Source organism: Salvelinus alpinus, chromosome 3 (assembly GCF_045679555.1).
Source record: "Salvelinus alpinus chromosome 3, SLU_Salpinus.1, whole genome shotgun sequence".
NCBI classification, from domain to species: domain Eukaryota; kingdom Metazoa; phylum Chordata; class Actinopteri; order Salmoniformes; family Salmonidae; genus Salvelinus; species Salvelinus alpinus.
The window spans coordinates 62,021,802-62,040,739 of record NC_092088.1 but is presented as its reverse complement, the minus strand read 5'-3'; the positions used below and the strand labels follow the sequence as shown (position 1 = coordinate 62,040,739).

Below are 18,938 nucleotides of genomic sequence, written 5' to 3'. Positions count from 1 at the left end.
TCACGGTGTGAATACCTATGTAAATTAGATATTTACATTTATTTCATTTCAGTAAATGTGCCAAAATTTATAAAAACATGTTTTCACTTTTTCATTATGGGGTATTGTGTGTAGATGGATGAGAAAAATGTTTATTAATCAATTTTGATTTCAGGCTGTAACACAACAAAATGTGGAATAAATCAAAGGGTATGAATACTTTCTGAAGGCACTGTAAGTGCATAGTAGGTGTACAGCTAAGCTAAGGAAGGACACACTGCTGTTTTTTGTATTTAATTTACACAGACACCTTTCTGAATGATTATTGATGCTAACATTTAGGGAACCTTATAGAATGCTAACATTTAGGGAACCTTATAGAATTAATTTGCTGCTATTTTCTAGCATTCTGTCAAACTTACGTTTTGTCATACTGAAAGAGTTTTAGTTTATTCCTTAACATTCACGAAGAGGCGTGGTCACCTGTGACGAAGGTTCTACACCTCTTGTTTGTCAGGCTGCCACAGTTTGCTGTGGGTGAAAGTCCACTGTAGATTACAAACACACCGCATTTGGATTTTTTTTACACCGAACACCATATCCCGTCTCTTCAAGGAATCCCCCCATAATTTCAGGTAAAACAGAATGACTTTATCTCCGTGTACTGCGGCTCTTTGTGACTGTATGATTAATTTATCTGCGTTTTGGATAGGCTACCTGCTGCTTTACAGTAGCCTACAGCATGAGTTTACGGCAGATGCGGAAAAAGATCGAGACAATGGACAAATGACGATACTGGTGTTCAATAAAAAGTAGTAGGCTATATAGGCTATACCTAACTGCATAGACGCTGACAGAAAATAATTTGTTTTTCATTGATAGGCTATGCCTATGTAGAAATATAGGCTACTTGCAGCAAACAAACTCAAATCGATTACATGCTAGTTGATTTAGTATAGGCTAATCGCTTTTTATAGGAGCTCTGTTAGAGGAATTTCCTACCCTGTTGTCACAGAAAAGCGCGTTTGGGACTTCTGTCTAAATAACCGGTGAAAGGCTATCCACTCAAGACAGTTGATCATAATCAATTTAGTTTCTACCTGTTATTCTATTACCAAGACATATATAGTGGAGTTTAAATGCCCATTCTGAGAGGCAAATAGACTAGTCGCCTATGTCAACCTGGTCTCAGAGCATTTCGTATTATTCTGTACTTAAATCCGAGATACTCCATTTAGTATATGTTACGTTTCATATGATATGTATTAATTTGGGGATTATCCATCAACCATTTTGTAAGATATGTTACGAATTACAATTCATGTTATATGTTATGAATTTTCAAAATGTACAATATGTTACGAATTTGAAAAACGTATGATATGTTACGAATTCTAGCTGGGTGGCTAACGTGATCTAGCTGGTTAACGTTAGCTAGGCTAGGAGTTAGGGTTAAATTTAGGAGTTAGGTTAAAGGGTTAGGGGAAGGGTTAGCTAAGTAGTTGCAAAGTAGCTAAAAGTAGTAAGTAGTTGAAAAGTTGCTAAAATTCTGAAGTTGGCCGTGGTGAGATTCAAACTCACAACCTTTGGGTTGCTAGACGTTTGAGTTATACCTAAAAGGGTTAAGGTTTGGGGAAGAGTTAGCTAACATGCTACATAGTTGCAAAGTAGCTAAAATGTATTAAGTCTTTGAAAAGTTGCTAAAATGCTAAAGTTGGCCGTGATGAGATTCAAACTTGCAAATGTTGGGTTGCTAGACGTTCGCTTCATATGCCCACCCACGAGACCAGATAACAGATTAGTGTTTCGTTCATTGGTGTGTATGGATTACAATGATTTGTGAGTCATAATCAGTCAGCATTGTTAGCATGGGATACCAGGTAACCTAGCATGACAATCACATCAGAGCACCAGGGACCACAGGTAGATCACATTGATTCAGATTAAATGGACAGGGAGGACCTGGTCCCAGCTCAGGACTCCTATTCTGAGACACTTGATACATAGGCCCCAGGTCTAACATTACTGGATAGGCCCTGGATACTGGATTATTGGATAGGTGTCCTCAAGGTACCACTTCAAATGCGTTTCCAGCATTACAGTCATAGAAGATCAAGGATTAGGCCTACCTCAAGGAAGGGAGGAGGAAATTGTACATTTTAGAATTGGAACAAGGTCCACTGTATCATCTAAAAATGCAGTGATGAGATTGGTAATGATCAGATCATTACTACGCTCTTCCATACTGAAGGTATCAATGACATCAAGTGCAATCAATGCTACAATTTCCAATTTGATTGGAGAATGTGAAGATAATAATGTTGGGTAATGACTCCATAAGTGTTTAACAAATAATTTATTCATTATAAGCAGTGTGTAACAGTATAACTTTAAACCGTCCCCTCGCCCCAACACGGGCGCGAACCAGGGACTCTCTGCACACATCAACAACTGACACCCACGAAGCGTCGTTACCCATCGCTCCACAAAGGCCGCGGCCCTTGCAGAGCAAGGGGAAACCCTACTTCAGGTCTCAGAGCAAGTGACGTAACCGATTGAAATGCTATTAGCGCGTACCCGCTAACTAGCTAGCCATTTCACATCCGTTACACTCACCCCCCTTTCAACCTCCTCCTTTTCCGCAGCAACCAGTGATCCGGGTCAACAGCATCAATGTAACAGTATAACTTTAAACCGTCCCCTCGCCCCAACACGGGCGCGAACCAGGGACCCTCTGCACACATCAACAACGGTCACCCACGAAGCATCGTTACCCATCGCTCCACAAAGGCCACGGCCCTTGCAGAGCAAGGGGAAACCCTACTTCAGGTCTCAGAGCAAGTGACGTAACCGATTGAAATGCTATTAGCGCGTACCCGCTAACTAGCTAGCCATTTCACATCCGTTACAAGTGCGTAAGTGGTCTTAAAGTTATTCTTTATTCTAGAGGAGGAATAAATCAAATCAAATCTAATGCATCTAATACTCTGAATTAGAGGTCGACCGATTAATCGGAATGGCCGATTAATTAGGTCCGATTTCAAGTTTTCATAACCCCGATTTGGCCGATTGTTTTATTTATTTATATATATATATTTTTTACACCTTTATTTAATATTTTTTTAACTAGGCAAGTCAGTTAAGAACACATTCTTATTTTCAATGACGGCCTAGGAACGGTGGGTTAACTGCCTCGTTCAGGGGCAGAACGACAGATTTTTACCTTGTCAGCTCGGGGGATTCAATCTTGCAACCTTACAGTAAACTAGTCCAACGCTCTAACCACCTGATTACATTGCACTCCACGAGGAGCCTGCCTGTTACGCGAATGCAGTAGAAGCCAAGGTAAGTTGCTAGCTAGCATTAAACTTATCTTATAAAAAACAATCAATCAATCATAATCACTAGTTAACTACACATGGCTGATGATATTACTAGTTTATCTAACGTGTCCTGCGTTGCATATAATCGATGCGGTGCGTATCGTTGTTGCTCCAATGTGTACCTAACCATAAACATCAATGCCTTTCTTAAAATCAATACACAGAAGTATATATTTTTAAACCTGCATATTTAGCTAAAAGAAATCCAGGTTAGCAGGCAATATTAACCAGGTGAAATTGTGTCACTTCTCTTGCGTTCATTGCACGCAGAGTGCAACAGTTTGGGCCGCCTAATTTGCCAGAATTTTACGTAATTATGACATAACATTGAAGGTTGTGCAATGTAATAGGAATATTTAGACTTATGGATGCCACCCGTTAGATAAAATACGGAATGGTTCCGTATTTCACTGAAAGAATAAACGTCTTGTTTTCGAGATTATAGTTTCCGGATTTGCCCATATTAATGACCTAAGGCTCGTATTTATGTGTGTTATTATGTTATAACTAAGTCTGTGATTTGAAAGAGCAGTCTGACTGAGCGGTGGTAGGCAGCAGCAGGCTCGTAAGCATTCATTCAAACAGCACTTTCCTGTGTTTTGCCAGAAGTTCTTCGCTGTGCTTCAAGCCTATCAACTCCCGAGATTAGGCTGGTGTAACCGATGTGAAATGGCTAGCTAGGTAGCGGGGTGCGCGCTAATAACGTTTCAAACGTCACTCGCTCTGAGACTTGGAGTAGTTATTCCCCTGGCTCTGCATGGGTAACGCTGCTTCAAGGGTGGCTGTTGTCGTTGTGTTCCTGGTTCGAGCCCAGGTAGGAGCGAGGAGAGGGACGGAAGCTATACTGTTACACTGGCAATACTAACGTGCCTATAAGAACATCCAATAGTCAAAGGTTAATGAAATACAAATGGTATAGAGAGAAATAGTCCTATAATTCCTATAATAACTACAACCTAAAACTTCTTACCTGGGAATATTGAAGACTATTGTTAAAAGGAACCACCAGCTTTCATATGTTCTCATGTTCTGAGCAAGGAACTTAAACGTTAGCTTTCTTACATGGCACATATTGCACTTTTACTTTCTTCTCCAACACTTTGTTTTTGCATTATTTAAACCAAATTGAACATGTTTCATTATTTATTTGAGGCTAAATTGATTTTATTTATGTATTATATTAAGTTAAAATAAGTGTTCATTCAGTATTGTTGTAATTGTCATTATTACAAATAAAATAGAAAATCGGCTTTTTTTGGTCCTCCAATAATCGGTATCGTATCGGCGTTGAAAAATCATAATCGGTCGACCTCCACTCCGAATACCAGAGGTGTAGACTTTACAGTGAAATGCTTACTTACACGAGCACGTTCCAAACAACGCAGAGTTAAAAAGTAAGACAAATATTTTCTAAATAAAAAAGAGATGTTAACACAATAAAAACAAGGAGTACCAGTACCGAGTCAGTGTCTTGTCTTTTTTCTCTCTCTTCTGTTAGCTGCATTTCAATAACTTTAATTGATAATTCATACTCCCTCTTTTGTGTTACCCTCTTCTTTATGTTATACTGTAGAGACCATCAGTGTCATACACAGATGTGTTCCTACTCTTTATTCCATTGAATAAAGGGAAACTATTATTAGTCAATGGTGTTATAGATTTGCATGTTCCAGCTGGGGGAGTGTATTGTGTGACAGAAAAACAGTTCACATTCATTAAATTGTTCCCGTATATTTTTATTTTAACAAAAACACTGTCTTTCTGGCTCTATGTAAATTCAATGGCATCGACTGTCATCTTTTCCACTAATTGTCTGTCTCTACACATGTGTACACGAGCGCAGACACAAGGATTTTATTTTAACTTTCAGTGAAGGAAGGATCATAAATGAAAAAGGATTATAGATAAGAGATGTAGAACTAATCAGGAAGGCTGGCAGCCTGACACACACACACACACACACACACACACACACACACACACACACACACACACACACACACAAAGACTGTCTGTATAATATGGCTTTATACCAAGATGTGAAAGGGGGCTGGATATATTTGTCATTATAAGTTATCTATCCATCGTTGGTCCTTCATAAAGAGTTCATACATTCATAATAAAAGGCTTTATATTGAGATGTGAACGAGGGCATCTCGGATGGAGATGCCTTAGTTATCCAATCCGCCATATCCTCATTAGACAGAGCTCATTGACACACAGTAATTGCCTAATACCCTAAACTCCGTTTAGTGGATGAGTTCTAAGGAATCTCACAGTGGGTCATAGTCGGAACCTACTGTAAATGATGAGTCCCGTAAGCTAATCGCTAATACCCTATGGATAAGGACTGGGGACCCACTCTGACAACCACTGGATTAACGCGAGGGTAAGAGCCAGCACCCTTTCACATGTATTTTTGAGCTGGCAGACTGGCAAACAGGGCAAAGGGTTGATGGGATTATCGTCTGTAGAGAAGTGTAGATTTCTCACCTTCCCCGATTTTGCCTGTGGTTGCATCATTGAGATTGATCAATTGATGTGTTTTTCTCATGAAGCAGTTTACAGGTCAGTAGCTCATCATTATCCACACATCCTGCTGTGTGTGTGCAGCATGCAAGTTTGTGTCTGCGCACGCGTGTGTACTCAATAAAGCTTTTTCATACACTTGACTGTCAGTAAACCTATAGTCCATGAGGAGTCAGAACTAAGACGTGTGCTTTATGGAGACTTCTTTACACTGCCCTGTCTGTCCGTCCGTCTGATAATCCTGGCTCCCTCCAGACAGTGAGGAACTGATAAAGACGTTTTCTCCTCTGTCACATCTTTAAGAGTTTTTTTTTGACAGGCCATCTGAATGCAGGATGGCATTTCCATGTAAAAAGCCCCATGAGCACTAACATGTGAAGTTCATAGGAGCACATCAAATTTGGTGTTAAATGAAAGCTGAGTCTATATTTGAGAGAAATTAAGACATATACATTTCTAACAAATTTCCATCCTAAAAATTTGGAATAAGTAAAGGCTTTGATTTATGGTCAAACAGATGGAGAAGAGGTCTTAGAAGTTTGGACAGTACAAATCAAATTTTATTGGTCACATATACATATTTAGCAGATGTTATTGCTGGTGTAGCGAAATGCTTGTGTTCCTAGCTCCAACAGTGCAGTAATATCTAACAATACACACAAATCTAAAATGAAAATAATGGAATTAAGACATATTTTAATATTAGATTGGGCAATGTCGGAGTGGCATTGACTAAAATACAGTAGAATACAGTATAATACAAATTATATGAGTAAACATTATTAAAGTGACTAGTGTTCATTATTAAAGTGACCACTGATTCCATGTCTATGTACATAGGGCAGCATCCTCTAAGGTGCAGGGTTGAATAACCGGGTGGTTGCCGGCTAGTGATGGCTATCTAACAGTCTAATGGCCTTGAGATGGAAGCTGTTTCTCGGTCTCTCGGTCCCATCTTTGATGCACCTGTACTGACCTCACCTTCTGGATGACAGCGGGGTGAACAGGCCGTGGCTCGGGTGGTTGATGATCTTTTTGGCCTCCCTGTGACATTGGGTGGTGTAGGTGTCCTGGAGGGCAGGCAGTGTGCCCCCGGTGATGCGTTGGGCAGACTGCACAACACTCTGGAGAGCCATGCAGTTGTGGGCGGTGCAGTTGCGCTACTAGGCGGTGATACAGCCCGACAGGATGCTCTCAATTGTGCATTTGTAAAAGTTTGTGAGGGTCTAAGGGGCCAATACAAATTTCTTCAGCCTCCTTAGGTTGAAGAGGCACTGTTGGTCCTTCTTCACCTCCACTGTCTGTGTGGGTGGACCATTTCAGATTGTCAATGATGTGTACGGCGAGGAACTTGAAGCTTTCACCTTCTCTACTGCGGCCCCGTCGATGTGGGTGGGGGCGTGCTCCCTCTGCTGTATCCGGAAGTCCACGATCAGGTCCTTCAATTTGTTGACGTTGAGGGAGAGGTTATTAACCTGACACCACCCTGCCCAGTCCCTCACCTCCTCACTGTAGGCTGTCTCGTCATTGTTGGTAATCAGGCCTACTACTGTTGTGTTGTTTGCAAACTTGATGATTGAGTTGGAGGCGTGCGTGGCCACGCAGTCATGGGTCAACATCTAGTACAGAAGGGGGCTGAGCACAAACCATTGTGGGGACCGTGTGTTGTGGATCAGTAGAGTGGAGGTGTTTTTTCCTACCTTCACCACCTGGGGGCGACCCGTCAGGAAGTCCAGGACCCAGTTGCACAGGGCGGGGTTCATACCCAGGGCCCCAAGCTTAAGGATGAGCTTGGAGGGTACTATGGTGTTGAAGGCTGAGCTATAGTTAATGAACATCATTCTTCCGTCTGGGCCGGCAGCCTTGCGAGGGTTAACACATTTAAATGTCTTACTCAAATCTGCCACGGAGAACGAGAGCCCACAGTTCTTGGGAGCAGGCCGAGTCAGTGGCACTGTGTTATCCTCAAAGTGGGCAAAGAAGGGGTTTAGCTTGTCCAGGAGCAAGATGTTGGTGTCCGCGATGTGGCTGGTTTTCCCTTTGTAATACGTGATTGTCTGTAGACCCTGCCACAAACGTTTTGTGTCAGAGCCGTTGAATTGCGACTCCACTTTGTCTCTGTACTGACGTTTTGCCTGTTTGATTGCCTTATGGAGGGAATAACTACACTGTTGGTATTAGACCATATTCTCAGTCACCTTGCCATGGTTAAATGCGGGGATTTGCGCTTTGAGTTCTGCACGAATGCTTCCATCTATCTACGGTTTTTGATTTGGGTAGGTTTTAATAGTCACAGTGGGAACAGCATCCCCCATACGCTTCCTGATGAACTCAGTTACCGTGTCTGTGTATACGTCAATGTTATTCGCAGAGGCAACATGGATCCACGGTACAGTAAACAAGTAAAGTAGAGTATAGGTCAGTACAATACAGTACTTTAGAGTTTAGTACTTTACTGAACTGTACAGCACTATACTGTACTGAACTACACTGTACTGAACTGTGCTGTGTTGTACTGTGATGTCCAACCTTGTGAAACATAGACCTCATTAATAAAACCGGAGCTCATTAGAATAATAGCCACTGTGTAGAATAATACCCAAACATACTATGGAGGATATTACATTTTTCTACCTTTGTGTACCTATTCAGGATACATCACCATGAAGAGAATGACGTTCATAATTATGCATTTCTGTATAGTACAGGTCAGGGACCCATGATGTCATTCTGTTACCATCACTCTGTTACAGGGTGTTAATCCACCTTACTTACTGTAGTTCAATAACCAAAATGCATTTTTTCAAACTTAAGGTGTCATGTCATAGTTGACATGGTTGACATAGTTGACGTTCTTTCTGCAGATATCTTTGAATCTTAGTTCGGATTAGATATTTAAAAGTCCAATACAGCCGTTTTTGTTTAAATATCAAATTATTTCTGGGTAACAATGAAGTACCTTACTGTGATTTGTTTTTAATTAAAACTGTCAAAAATAAACAAATAGCTTCTTAGCAAAGAGCAATTTCTCAAGCAAGGACTGTCTGGGAGTGATCTGAGTGGGGAGGGAGAAACTTAAAACTAGCTGTTATTGAAAGAGGTTTGGAGCTCTCTTTCTTATTGGTCTATTAACTAATTTACAGCCTGGTGATGTCACTAGGCAGGCCAAAACTCCATCCCACCGAATTTCAGGCTGTCTTTTCAAACTGCTCTTACACTGTTTTTAAATTAAAATCACTTCCTGAATTGAGTGCCTTCAATTCGAATTGACCCCATCACTGGTTTGTTTAACTTTGCAATCAATGGTTTTAGTTTGGCTTTCATTTGAAGTGAAAAATCGGAGTCTCAGCGTCATTCTGTTAATGTGGAATTGCCCAGCAGCACTTTGTGATTGACTCAGCCTTCCGTCTGTTAAGATAAGAGCTCCTCATCTCTGACAAGCTGACTGATTGGAAACTTTAGGGAAATGATAACAATCAGACTCTCCCTGTGGCATTTTATGCACATTGTTTTGCACTATTTGAGAACTATAGCATAATATTATAGCCTTCAATCAGTGGAAATATGTATCTCTTCTAGTATGTTCTATTTCTATTCTGTGTGCCCCCCTATGTTGCTCTATTTCTATGTTCTACACCTGCGGTCTACTGCTTACCTGATCCAGAGGTAGAGAGGTAGCTAGCTACGGCAACAGCATTGTGGAGTGTTGTGATGTTTTCAGATACAGTACAGATGTCTAGAGTGAGATTCTGCAGGTTACTCTTGGACGTGTGAGTGAGACAGAGTACATGGCGGTAAGAGCGAGAGTTCCGGTGAGTTTGTTTAATGGAATGAGAGAGTGTGAATGTTTACACCAAAGAGAGACAACATTAGGAAGGCAAGGACTGAGGGTGTTTATAGTAGTGTGTTTGCGTGTGCATTCATGCACCTGTTTGTGAAAAGTCTGTGCCCTTGAGCAAAGCACTTCATCCTAATTGCTCCAGGGTCGCCGTTGATAATGGCAGACCCTGGCCATGACCCCACTCTCCGAGGGTGTCTCAGGGAGCGTTGGGATATGCCAAAAACATATTTCATATACACCCATGCGTATTAATACACACTTGTATGTGTGAAATAGGACAAATATAAGCAACCACCAAATTGTATTATTATTATTGTGAGAGAGTATATAGTAGTGTATGTGTGTGATGGAGAAGGGCGATTCCACTCCAGTGTATAAATAGTTTTGGTATATCAGATTGTTCTGGCAATTCTCACATTGAAACTTCATTGGAAGGAAGGATGTTATGATATGCTTTTTACATTTGTATTACAAACCATTTTTTGGGTAAATAATGATGAAAGTGGACATTTTAGGCCATTTTTAGACCTATACCTGATACAGACATCTTAATTTGTTTTATCTTTATTTAAACAGGGAGTCACATTTACAATAAAAACAGAATAATAAAACATACATGTGAATAAAACAATATAATCAATAACGTTAACTTCCTGCATGGCACCAGCACATGTAATTGTAGTGAACTCTGCAGATTGTTCCACAAATTAGGGGCAAAAAACAAACTGCAGATTTTCCCACATATGTGGAGACAGACGGGATCTCTAGTGTTATCCATTCCTGAGAATGGGTCTGGGAACTTAATTAATGAAGTTACATACGGAGGCAGTTTCTGTAAGATTGCTTTGTAATTAAATAAAAGAGAGAATGCAGCTCTCTTACAGACAGAGAGGTCCATCCCACATTTTTATACAGACTACAATGATGAGTCCTAAAATTGTCCCCTGTGATAAAACATATTGCTGAATGGTAGACTGCGTTGAAGGGTTTCAAAACAGAGGTTGCCGCGTGCATGTAAACAATATCACCAAAATCCAATACAGGGAGAAGCTTTGTTTGAACAATCTTTCTCCTATTTTCAATACTGGGTTATGATTTATTTCGATATAAAAAAAACAATCTTAGCTTCTTAGTCAGATTTTATATATGCGTTATTAAGGACAACTTGTCATCAATCTATCAAATCACATTTTATTGGTCACATACACATGGCCAGTGATATGAGTCTCTGTACGCAGCAGCCTCTCTGAGTTAGTGATTGCTGTTTAGCAGTCTGATGGCCATGCTGTTTTTCAGTCTCTCTGTCCCAGCTTTGATGCACCTGTACTGACCTTGCCTTCTGGATGGTAGTGGGGTGAACAGGCAGTGGCTCGGGTGGTTGTTGTCCTTGATAATTGGGTGCTGTATGTGTCTGGGAGGGCAGGTAGTTTGCCCCCGGTGATGCGTTGTGCAGACCGCACCACCCTCTGGAGAGCCTTGCGGTTGAGGGTGGTGCAGTTGCCGTACCAGGCGGTGATACAGCCCGACAGGATGTTCTCGGTTGTGCATCTGTAAAAGTGTGTCAGGGTTTTAGGTGACAAGCCATATTTCTTCAGCCTCCTGAGTTTGTAGAGGCGCTATCCACTACTGTTATTTCGATGTGGATAGGGCGGTGCTCCCTCTGCTGTTTCCTGAAGTCCACGATCATCTCCTTTGTTTTGTTGACACCCAGGTACTTATATTGAGAAACTAGCTTAATTTGGGCTCCATTTGTATCGCAAATATGCAGGTCCTCAGGGTCAACTTGCACAGGAATACAACACTGTGTCATCTGCATAGAGATGAATGTTACAAGTATTAACAGTGTTTCCTATGTCATTAATATACAAGGTGAACAATAATGGACCCAAAATCAAACCCTGAGGAACATCTTTTGTCAAGATGGCCTGAGTTCTGTCGCTAAGATAATTCTGAAACCATAAAAAGACTGTATATCCCAGGCCTATTTTTGATAACATCTTCAGCAAAACAGAATGATCAACAGTGTCGAACGCCTTTGACAGGTTAATAAACAAGGCAGCACAGCTCTTTTGGCATCCAAGGCATTGTCAAGATCACTAACAACTTGCGTGGTTGCTGTGGTACTACTTTGCCCAGGCCTAAACCCTGATTGGGTATTTTAAAAATACAATATTCAGATAAAAAGGAACAAAGTTGTACATTAACCAAGGATTCAAGAATCTTAGCTAAAGAAGGTCGTCTTAAAATGGTGTCGTTACACCCCTTACATTGTGTTCTAACATAAGGAGTATGTCTAGATTCTGAAATACACAAATACACATCACATTCCCAGTGAGCTCTCTGCTAATTTCGAAGGTATCATACATTTTATGAGCACCACCAACACAGTGAATGGGAAAATAGATTCAAAGGGAACTCCCTCTGCTGGTGATTTACTGAATGTGCAATCCTAAAGGAGGACTGGGATGCGTTAATGACCTATAATGTCAATTTCTATGTATAAAATGGCTCATATTATTAAAAGTACCAGAGAGCCCACTCTGGAAATTGTACGTATTTGAAGAGTATATTGTTCCAAACAATATATCTAAAAACATGCTAAATCAAAAGGGTACTTTTGAGATATATATTTTTTAATGTACAGCACACTAAATTGAGTATAATGACTCCAAGATGTTGTCTGTATCAGGGCTATAAATAAAAGATTGGTAGCACTGGTGCTCACAACTTTAAAAAGTTTGGAACACCACATGAAATTTAGGAGCACTCGCCTATATTGGTCCAACATGAATTTTAGCTACTTTTGAAGCACATGTTGTGCCCTAGAATATAAAATGTAAAACTGTAAAGTACAAATGTTGCTACAAATACCTGCCATTAAAATTACAAAGTCCTTTGTGGAATATTAGGTGTCTACAGGTGTCTAATAAAAAAAATTAAAATCCTATTGAAATGCATTACATAAAAAATTCTACACTGTTTCTTTAAAAAGGTCATGACAACATGCAAGAGACCTGTCATTCATTCATTGCTATGACCATTGATCTCCTGAAGAAGCTATCCCTTTTCCTTTTTTTCTCTCCCCCCCAAATACACTGGTGAAGTTACCAGGTTGTTAGCTATCCAATGAGGTAACATGACTAAACAAAGAATAAACAAATGGTTAACAACGTCGACACGGAAGTAGTTTTAGAAGGCCCACATCATGGTTTATGAGTGTAAAATGCCATCCCGGCAATCCGTTATAGGAAGAAAAATAATTGTGCCGTAATATGTGTCAGATCTTTTGATCTGGTTGGTCTGGAAGCAAGCCGTTATCGCTGTAGTAATGATGCAACCGTGACGCTAACGAGTCTTCACTAGCTTGTTGCTCTAGGGAACTTGGAAACAACAGTACAGAGAAGCCTTATCATTACAACAATTATTATCTGGGAGGTTCTTTTCATAGTCGCACAGTGCTCCCAAAATAAAATGCCATGTCGCACAACAAAATGTTTTGTCGCACTTTAGAGCCCTGGGCCCAGTTTCACAAAAGTGTCTTAAGGCTAGGTTCATCATTAGAACTATTGAGCTCAATGATTATCATGATTAACTTAGCCTTAAGATGCTTTTGGGAAGCTGGGCCTTGGTCTGTATCATGTACGGTTCTTGGCTCATAGGCTCTTACAGGAGGCATGTATAGGTCTAAAAAGGGCCACTATCATCATGATTTTTTTCTGATAAAAAACAACAACTGTAAATAGCATGTCAAAAATCCTTCCACCCAATGACGTTTCTTTGAGAATTGCCAGGACGATCTGAGATACCAAAAATATTTTCAGCCTACACTGGCATGGAATCGCCCAGAGACAGCAAGAGAGACAGAAATAGGGAAAGATAAGCACCCTGCTAAATCAGATGAAACGGGGTGAGCCTTGCTCCACAGGAGGTCTACGAGTGTTTTTACAGCATGTAATTCCTTATGACCTAAAGCCATAGAACTGAAGAGAGCTAAAGGCGAAGCTAGAGACTTGCTCGATGTTATGCTACACCTATCAAACTACTTTTCTATCTGTCCTCTCTTCTCTTATTCTATCAGTCTGTAAGCTATCTCCCCTTCTACTATAGTGGGCAGCAGGATCATTCTATTACTCTCTTTCTGTCCTCTCTCTCTCTGACTCTCTACGTTCTTTCTCTCCACACAACATAAACGTTTCTCCCTCTGTCCCTCTGTCCCTCTCTCATTCCTCTGCAGCCTGTAGAAACACTTGTAGATTGCTGTCATTCCTCCATCTCTTCAACCAATGTGAATGTTATATTCTCTCCTTTTCTCTGTGGATTTTAGTGCTTTAACGCTCACACTAATTTCATGCTTCTGGATTTCGATTGCATTCCATCGCTATCTTATCTGTAAGTGTTTACTTGGTTTATTATACATATTACACAGTGATGGGTTGACGAATACACAAGCAATTGATACAGTTGTAATAGTAATGATTGCTGTGGTTATGATAATGATTGCTGAATATTTAAATGTGTGTTACTGATATTCTGTCCTTTGGCGTTATAAAATATATCTAACATAGATCAGACTTACAGTACCAGTCAAAAGTTTTCATACACCTACTCATGCAATGGTTTTTCTTTATTTTTACTATTTTCTGCATTGTAGAATAATAGTGAAGATATCAATACTATTAAATAACACATATGGAATCATGTAGTAACCAAAAAAGTGTTAAACAACAAACTATATTTTATATTTGAGATTCTTCAAAGTAGTCCCCGTTTGCCTTGATGACAGCTTTGCACACTTGACATTTTCTCAACCAGCTTCAAGGTAGTCACCTGGAATGCATTTCAATTAACAGGTGTGCCTTATTAAATGTTAGTTTGTGGAATTTTTTTCCTTAATGCATTTGAGCTGATCAGTTGTGTTGTGACAAGGTAGGGGTGGTATACAGAAGATAGCCCTATTTGGTAAAAGACCAAGTCCATATTATGGCAAGAACAGCTCAAATAAGCAAAGAGAAACGGCAGTCTATTATTACTTTAAGATATGAAGGTCAGTCAATCTGGAACATTTCAGGAACTTTGAAAACTTCAAGTGCAGTCGCAAAAACCATCAAGCGCTATGATGAAACTGGCTCTCGTGAGGACTACCACAGGAAAGGATAACCCAAAGTTGACTCTGCTGCAGAGGATAAGTGATTAGAGTTAGCTGCACCTCAGTTTGCAGCCAAAATAAATGCTTCATAGAGTTCAAGTAATAGACACATCTCAACATCAACTGTTCAGATGATACTGTGTGAATCAGGCCTTCGTGGTGGAATTGCTGCAAAGAAACCACTACTAAAAGACACCAATAGAAGAAGAGACTTGCTTTGGCCAAGATACACGAGTAGTGGACATTAGACCGGTGGAAATCTGTCCTTTGGTCTGATGAGCTTTTTGGTTCCAACTGCCGTGTCTTTGTGAGACGCAGAGTAGGTGAACGGATGATCTCGGCATGTGTGGTTCCCACGGTGAAGCATGGAGGAGGAGGTGTGATGGTGCGGGGCTGCTTTGCTGGTGACACTGTCTGTGATTTATTTAGAATTCAAGGCACACTTAACCAGCATGGCTACCACATCATTCTTCAGCGATACGCCATCCCGTCTGGTTTGCGCTTAGTGGGACTATTTGGTTTTCAACAGGACAATGACCCAACACACCTCCAGGCTGTTAAAGGGCTATTTGACCAAGAAGGAGAGTGATGGAATACTGCATCAGATGACCTGGCCTCCACATTCACCCGACCTCAACCCAATTGAGATGGTTTGGGATGAGTTGGACCGCAGAGTGAAGGAAAAGCAGCCAACAAGTGCTCAGCATATGTGGGAACTCTTTCAAGACTGTTAGAAAAGCATTCCAGGTGAGGCTGGTTGAGAGAATGCCAAGAGTGTGCAAAACTGTCAACATGGCAAAGGGTGGCTACTTTGAAGAATCTCAAATATAAAATATGTTTTGATTTATTTAACACTTTTTTTTGTTACATGATTCCATAAGTGTTATTTCATAGTTGTGATGTCTTCACTATTTTTCAACAATGTAGAAAATAGTACAAATAAAGAAAAACGCTCGAATGAGTAGGTGTGTCCAAACGTTTGACTGGTACTGTATGTGTAGATGATATTGGATAAGTCTAACAGTTATCCTGTTGTTGTGTGTTTTCTCAATAGATGGAACCTGCAGCAAGGAGATGAGCCAGCTGGTTCATGCTTCAGCACAAAGCGAGAGAGACTTCCAGTGTCTGTTGGCGTGTGTGTGCTAGAGAGTATATATGTGTGTGTGTCTGCCGAGAGGAGAGAAGACTGCCTTCCAGCGGTGTGTGTGGGAGCGATCGTGTTTCTTTGCTTGAGCTGGTGTGAGTGTGTGAGTTCTTTACTCTGAATAGTAGGAGAATGGCAGCTCGCTAGTGTGTGTTTATGTGAATGCATGTGTATGAGTGTTTGTTTTCCGAGTGAGTGTGTTGTGTTTCCTCCTCTCTGAGGAATAGTAGGAGGGCAGCTCTCTCCCCCTGGCTGGGTGTGTGTGAGGAGATGGCAGTGTGTGTGTGTGCTACCCTGCCCGCACTGCTCCTGCTCCTGAGCTACGGTGTGTGTGTGACGGTGGGATACCCATTCAGACCCCCCATAGACCTGGACGTCACCCCCAGAATCACCATAACTACCAGAGGTAAGCACACACACCCACCTCAGACGCATAGAAGGAAACTATATTGTTTTGGAACCCCCCACATCCCTTCTCTTTCTCTCTCGCCCTCTCTCTCATTAATCTGGGGAGAGAGAAAGAGAGCTACAGCATCACTCATCTGACCAAACTAGGAGAGGTGTACTCTATCACACCTTTGTGGGTTTATAAGAGAACAACTGTGACTATAACTTAGACTTATCTCGTCTCCTCCTCTCAGTCTCAGGATGTATTAGATTTTAGAGCCTAATGTATTCTGGGATAATGACGATGGATTTGATCTTTCTGTATTAGAAAGAGGCCGTTTTTATGGGCTCATGAACAATTGTGCTATTTTGTGTATTTATTTTTAGCTTTTTTTAGCTTTTTTTTGTACATAATGTTTCTGCCATCTTATGACCGAAAAGAGCTTCTGGACATGAGAACAGATATCACTAAACTTGATTTGGACAGGGACACTTCTACTTCAATGAGTCGGAGGCAAAATACATATAGATTTTTCCGGACAAGGCCCAAATCCCCGACACTCGAAGAAGGAGATGGCGCTATAGAGGCCGGCGCGCGGGCACCCTGATGAGATATGGTGGCGAGTGAATAAATCGCCTCTATTCTCTGTTATATTGGCGAATGTGCAATCACTTGAGAATAAACTAGACAAACTCCGTTCGAGACTATCCTATCAATGGGACATTCAGAACTGTAATATACTATGCTTCTCAGAGTCGTGGCTGAACAAGGACATGGATAATATACATGTTGGCAGGACAGAATGAGAGTCTGGTAAGGTCGGGGGGTCTCTTTGTTAACAACAATTGGTGCGCAATCTTTAATATTAAGGAAGTCTCAAGGTTCTGCTTGCCTGAGTTAGAGTACATGGGATTCACGACCGACGTGCTGAAGGCTGGTCAACATGAAAATACTTTGTCTTTATTTTGTATGTAACCCAAGTTTTAGCGAGAGATTGGAATCTAGATTATTATTCATGAATCGACCAAAAGCACTAACCAGAGCGGAGAAAAACAGACAACTTTTAGGGTCGCGGGCGGACAAAGCCAACGCAAACAGTATAGCAGAGCTGACTGTAACTTCACCAAACATGGAACTTGTCAAAGTGATTACAGAAAAGTTGATCAATATAATTGACGAGAAATTAAAGTTTTTTTCCGCTACCCTTGTTACAATTGAAACTAAGTTGGATGTTAATGTGAAGAGAATCGAGGAAGCAGAGAAGCGTATTTCCACTGCTGAGGACGCCACCACCTTGCTAACTGTTACAACACTAACTGTTACAACACTGACTGTAAGCCTTACAACACTGACTGTAACTGTTACAACACTGACTGTAACTGTTACAACACTGACTGTAACTGTTACAACACTGACTGTAAGCCTTACAACACTGACTGTAACTGTTACAACACTGACTGTAACTGTTACAACACTGACTGTAACTGTTACAACACTGACTGTAACTGTTACAACACTGACTGTAAGCCTTACAACACTGACTAACTGTTACAACACTGACTGTAACTGTTACAACACTGACTGTAACTGTTACAACACTGACTGTAACTGTTACAACACTGACTGTAACTGTTACAACACTGACTGTAACTGTTACAACACTGACTGTAACTGTTACAACACTGACTGTAACTGTTACAACACTGACTGTAACTGTTACAACACTGACTGTAACTGTTACAACACTGACTGTAAGCCTTACAACACTGACTGTAAGCCTTACAACACTGACTGTAACTGTTACAACACTGACTGTAACTGTTACAACACTGACTGTAACTGTTACAACACTGACTGTAACTGTTACAACACTGACTGTAACTGTTACAACACTGACTGTAACTGTTACAACACTGACTGTAACTGTTACAACACTGACTGTAACTGTTACAACACTGACTGTAACTGTTACAACACTGACTGTAACTGTTACAACACTGACTGTAAGCGTTACAACACTGACTGTAACTGTTACAACACTGACTGTAAGCCTTACAACACTGACTGTAAGCCTTACAACACTGACTGTAAGCGTTACAACACTGACTGTAAGCCTTACAACACTGACTGTAAGCCTTACAACACTGACTGTAAGCGTTACAACACTGACTGTAAGCCTTACAACACTGACTGTAACTGTTACAACACTGACTGTAAGCGTTACAACACTGACTGTAAGCGTTACAACACTGACTGTAAGCCTTACAACACTGACTGTAAGCGTTACAACACTGACTGTAAGCGTTACAACACTGACTGTAAGCCTTACAACACTGACTGTAAGCCTTACAACACTGACTGTAAGCGTTACAACACTGACTGTAAGCCTTACAACACTGACTGTAAGCGTTACAACACTGACTGTAAGCGTTACAACACTGACTGTAAGCCTTACAACACTGACTGTAAGCCTTACAACACTGACTGTAAGCGTTACAACACTGACTGTAAGCCTTACAACACTGACT

The 18,938-nt window shown here is 40.8% G+C and overlaps 1 protein-coding gene across 2 annotated transcripts in view; it reads left to right on the top strand.

Annotated features, from left to right (window-relative positions):
- The first annotated feature begins 475 nt into the window (after positions 1–475).
- LOC139571073 (semaphorin-4G-like) overlaps positions 476–18,938 on the top strand; it is a 60,209-nt gene continuing 41,746 nt past the window's right edge. The window contains exons 1-2 of one of the 2 annotated variants that reach the window (XM_071393595.1): positions 476–614; positions 15,933–16,428. In XM_071393595.1, the coding sequence (XP_071249696.1) occupies positions 16,293–16,428 (136 nt within the window). In that variant the 5' untranslated portion in view covers positions 476–614; positions 15,933–16,292. Of the gene's footprint in view, positions 615–5,401; positions 5,752–15,932; positions 16,429–18,938 lie in introns of those variants that run through there. The other variant, XM_071393596.1, reaches the window with a different exon arrangement.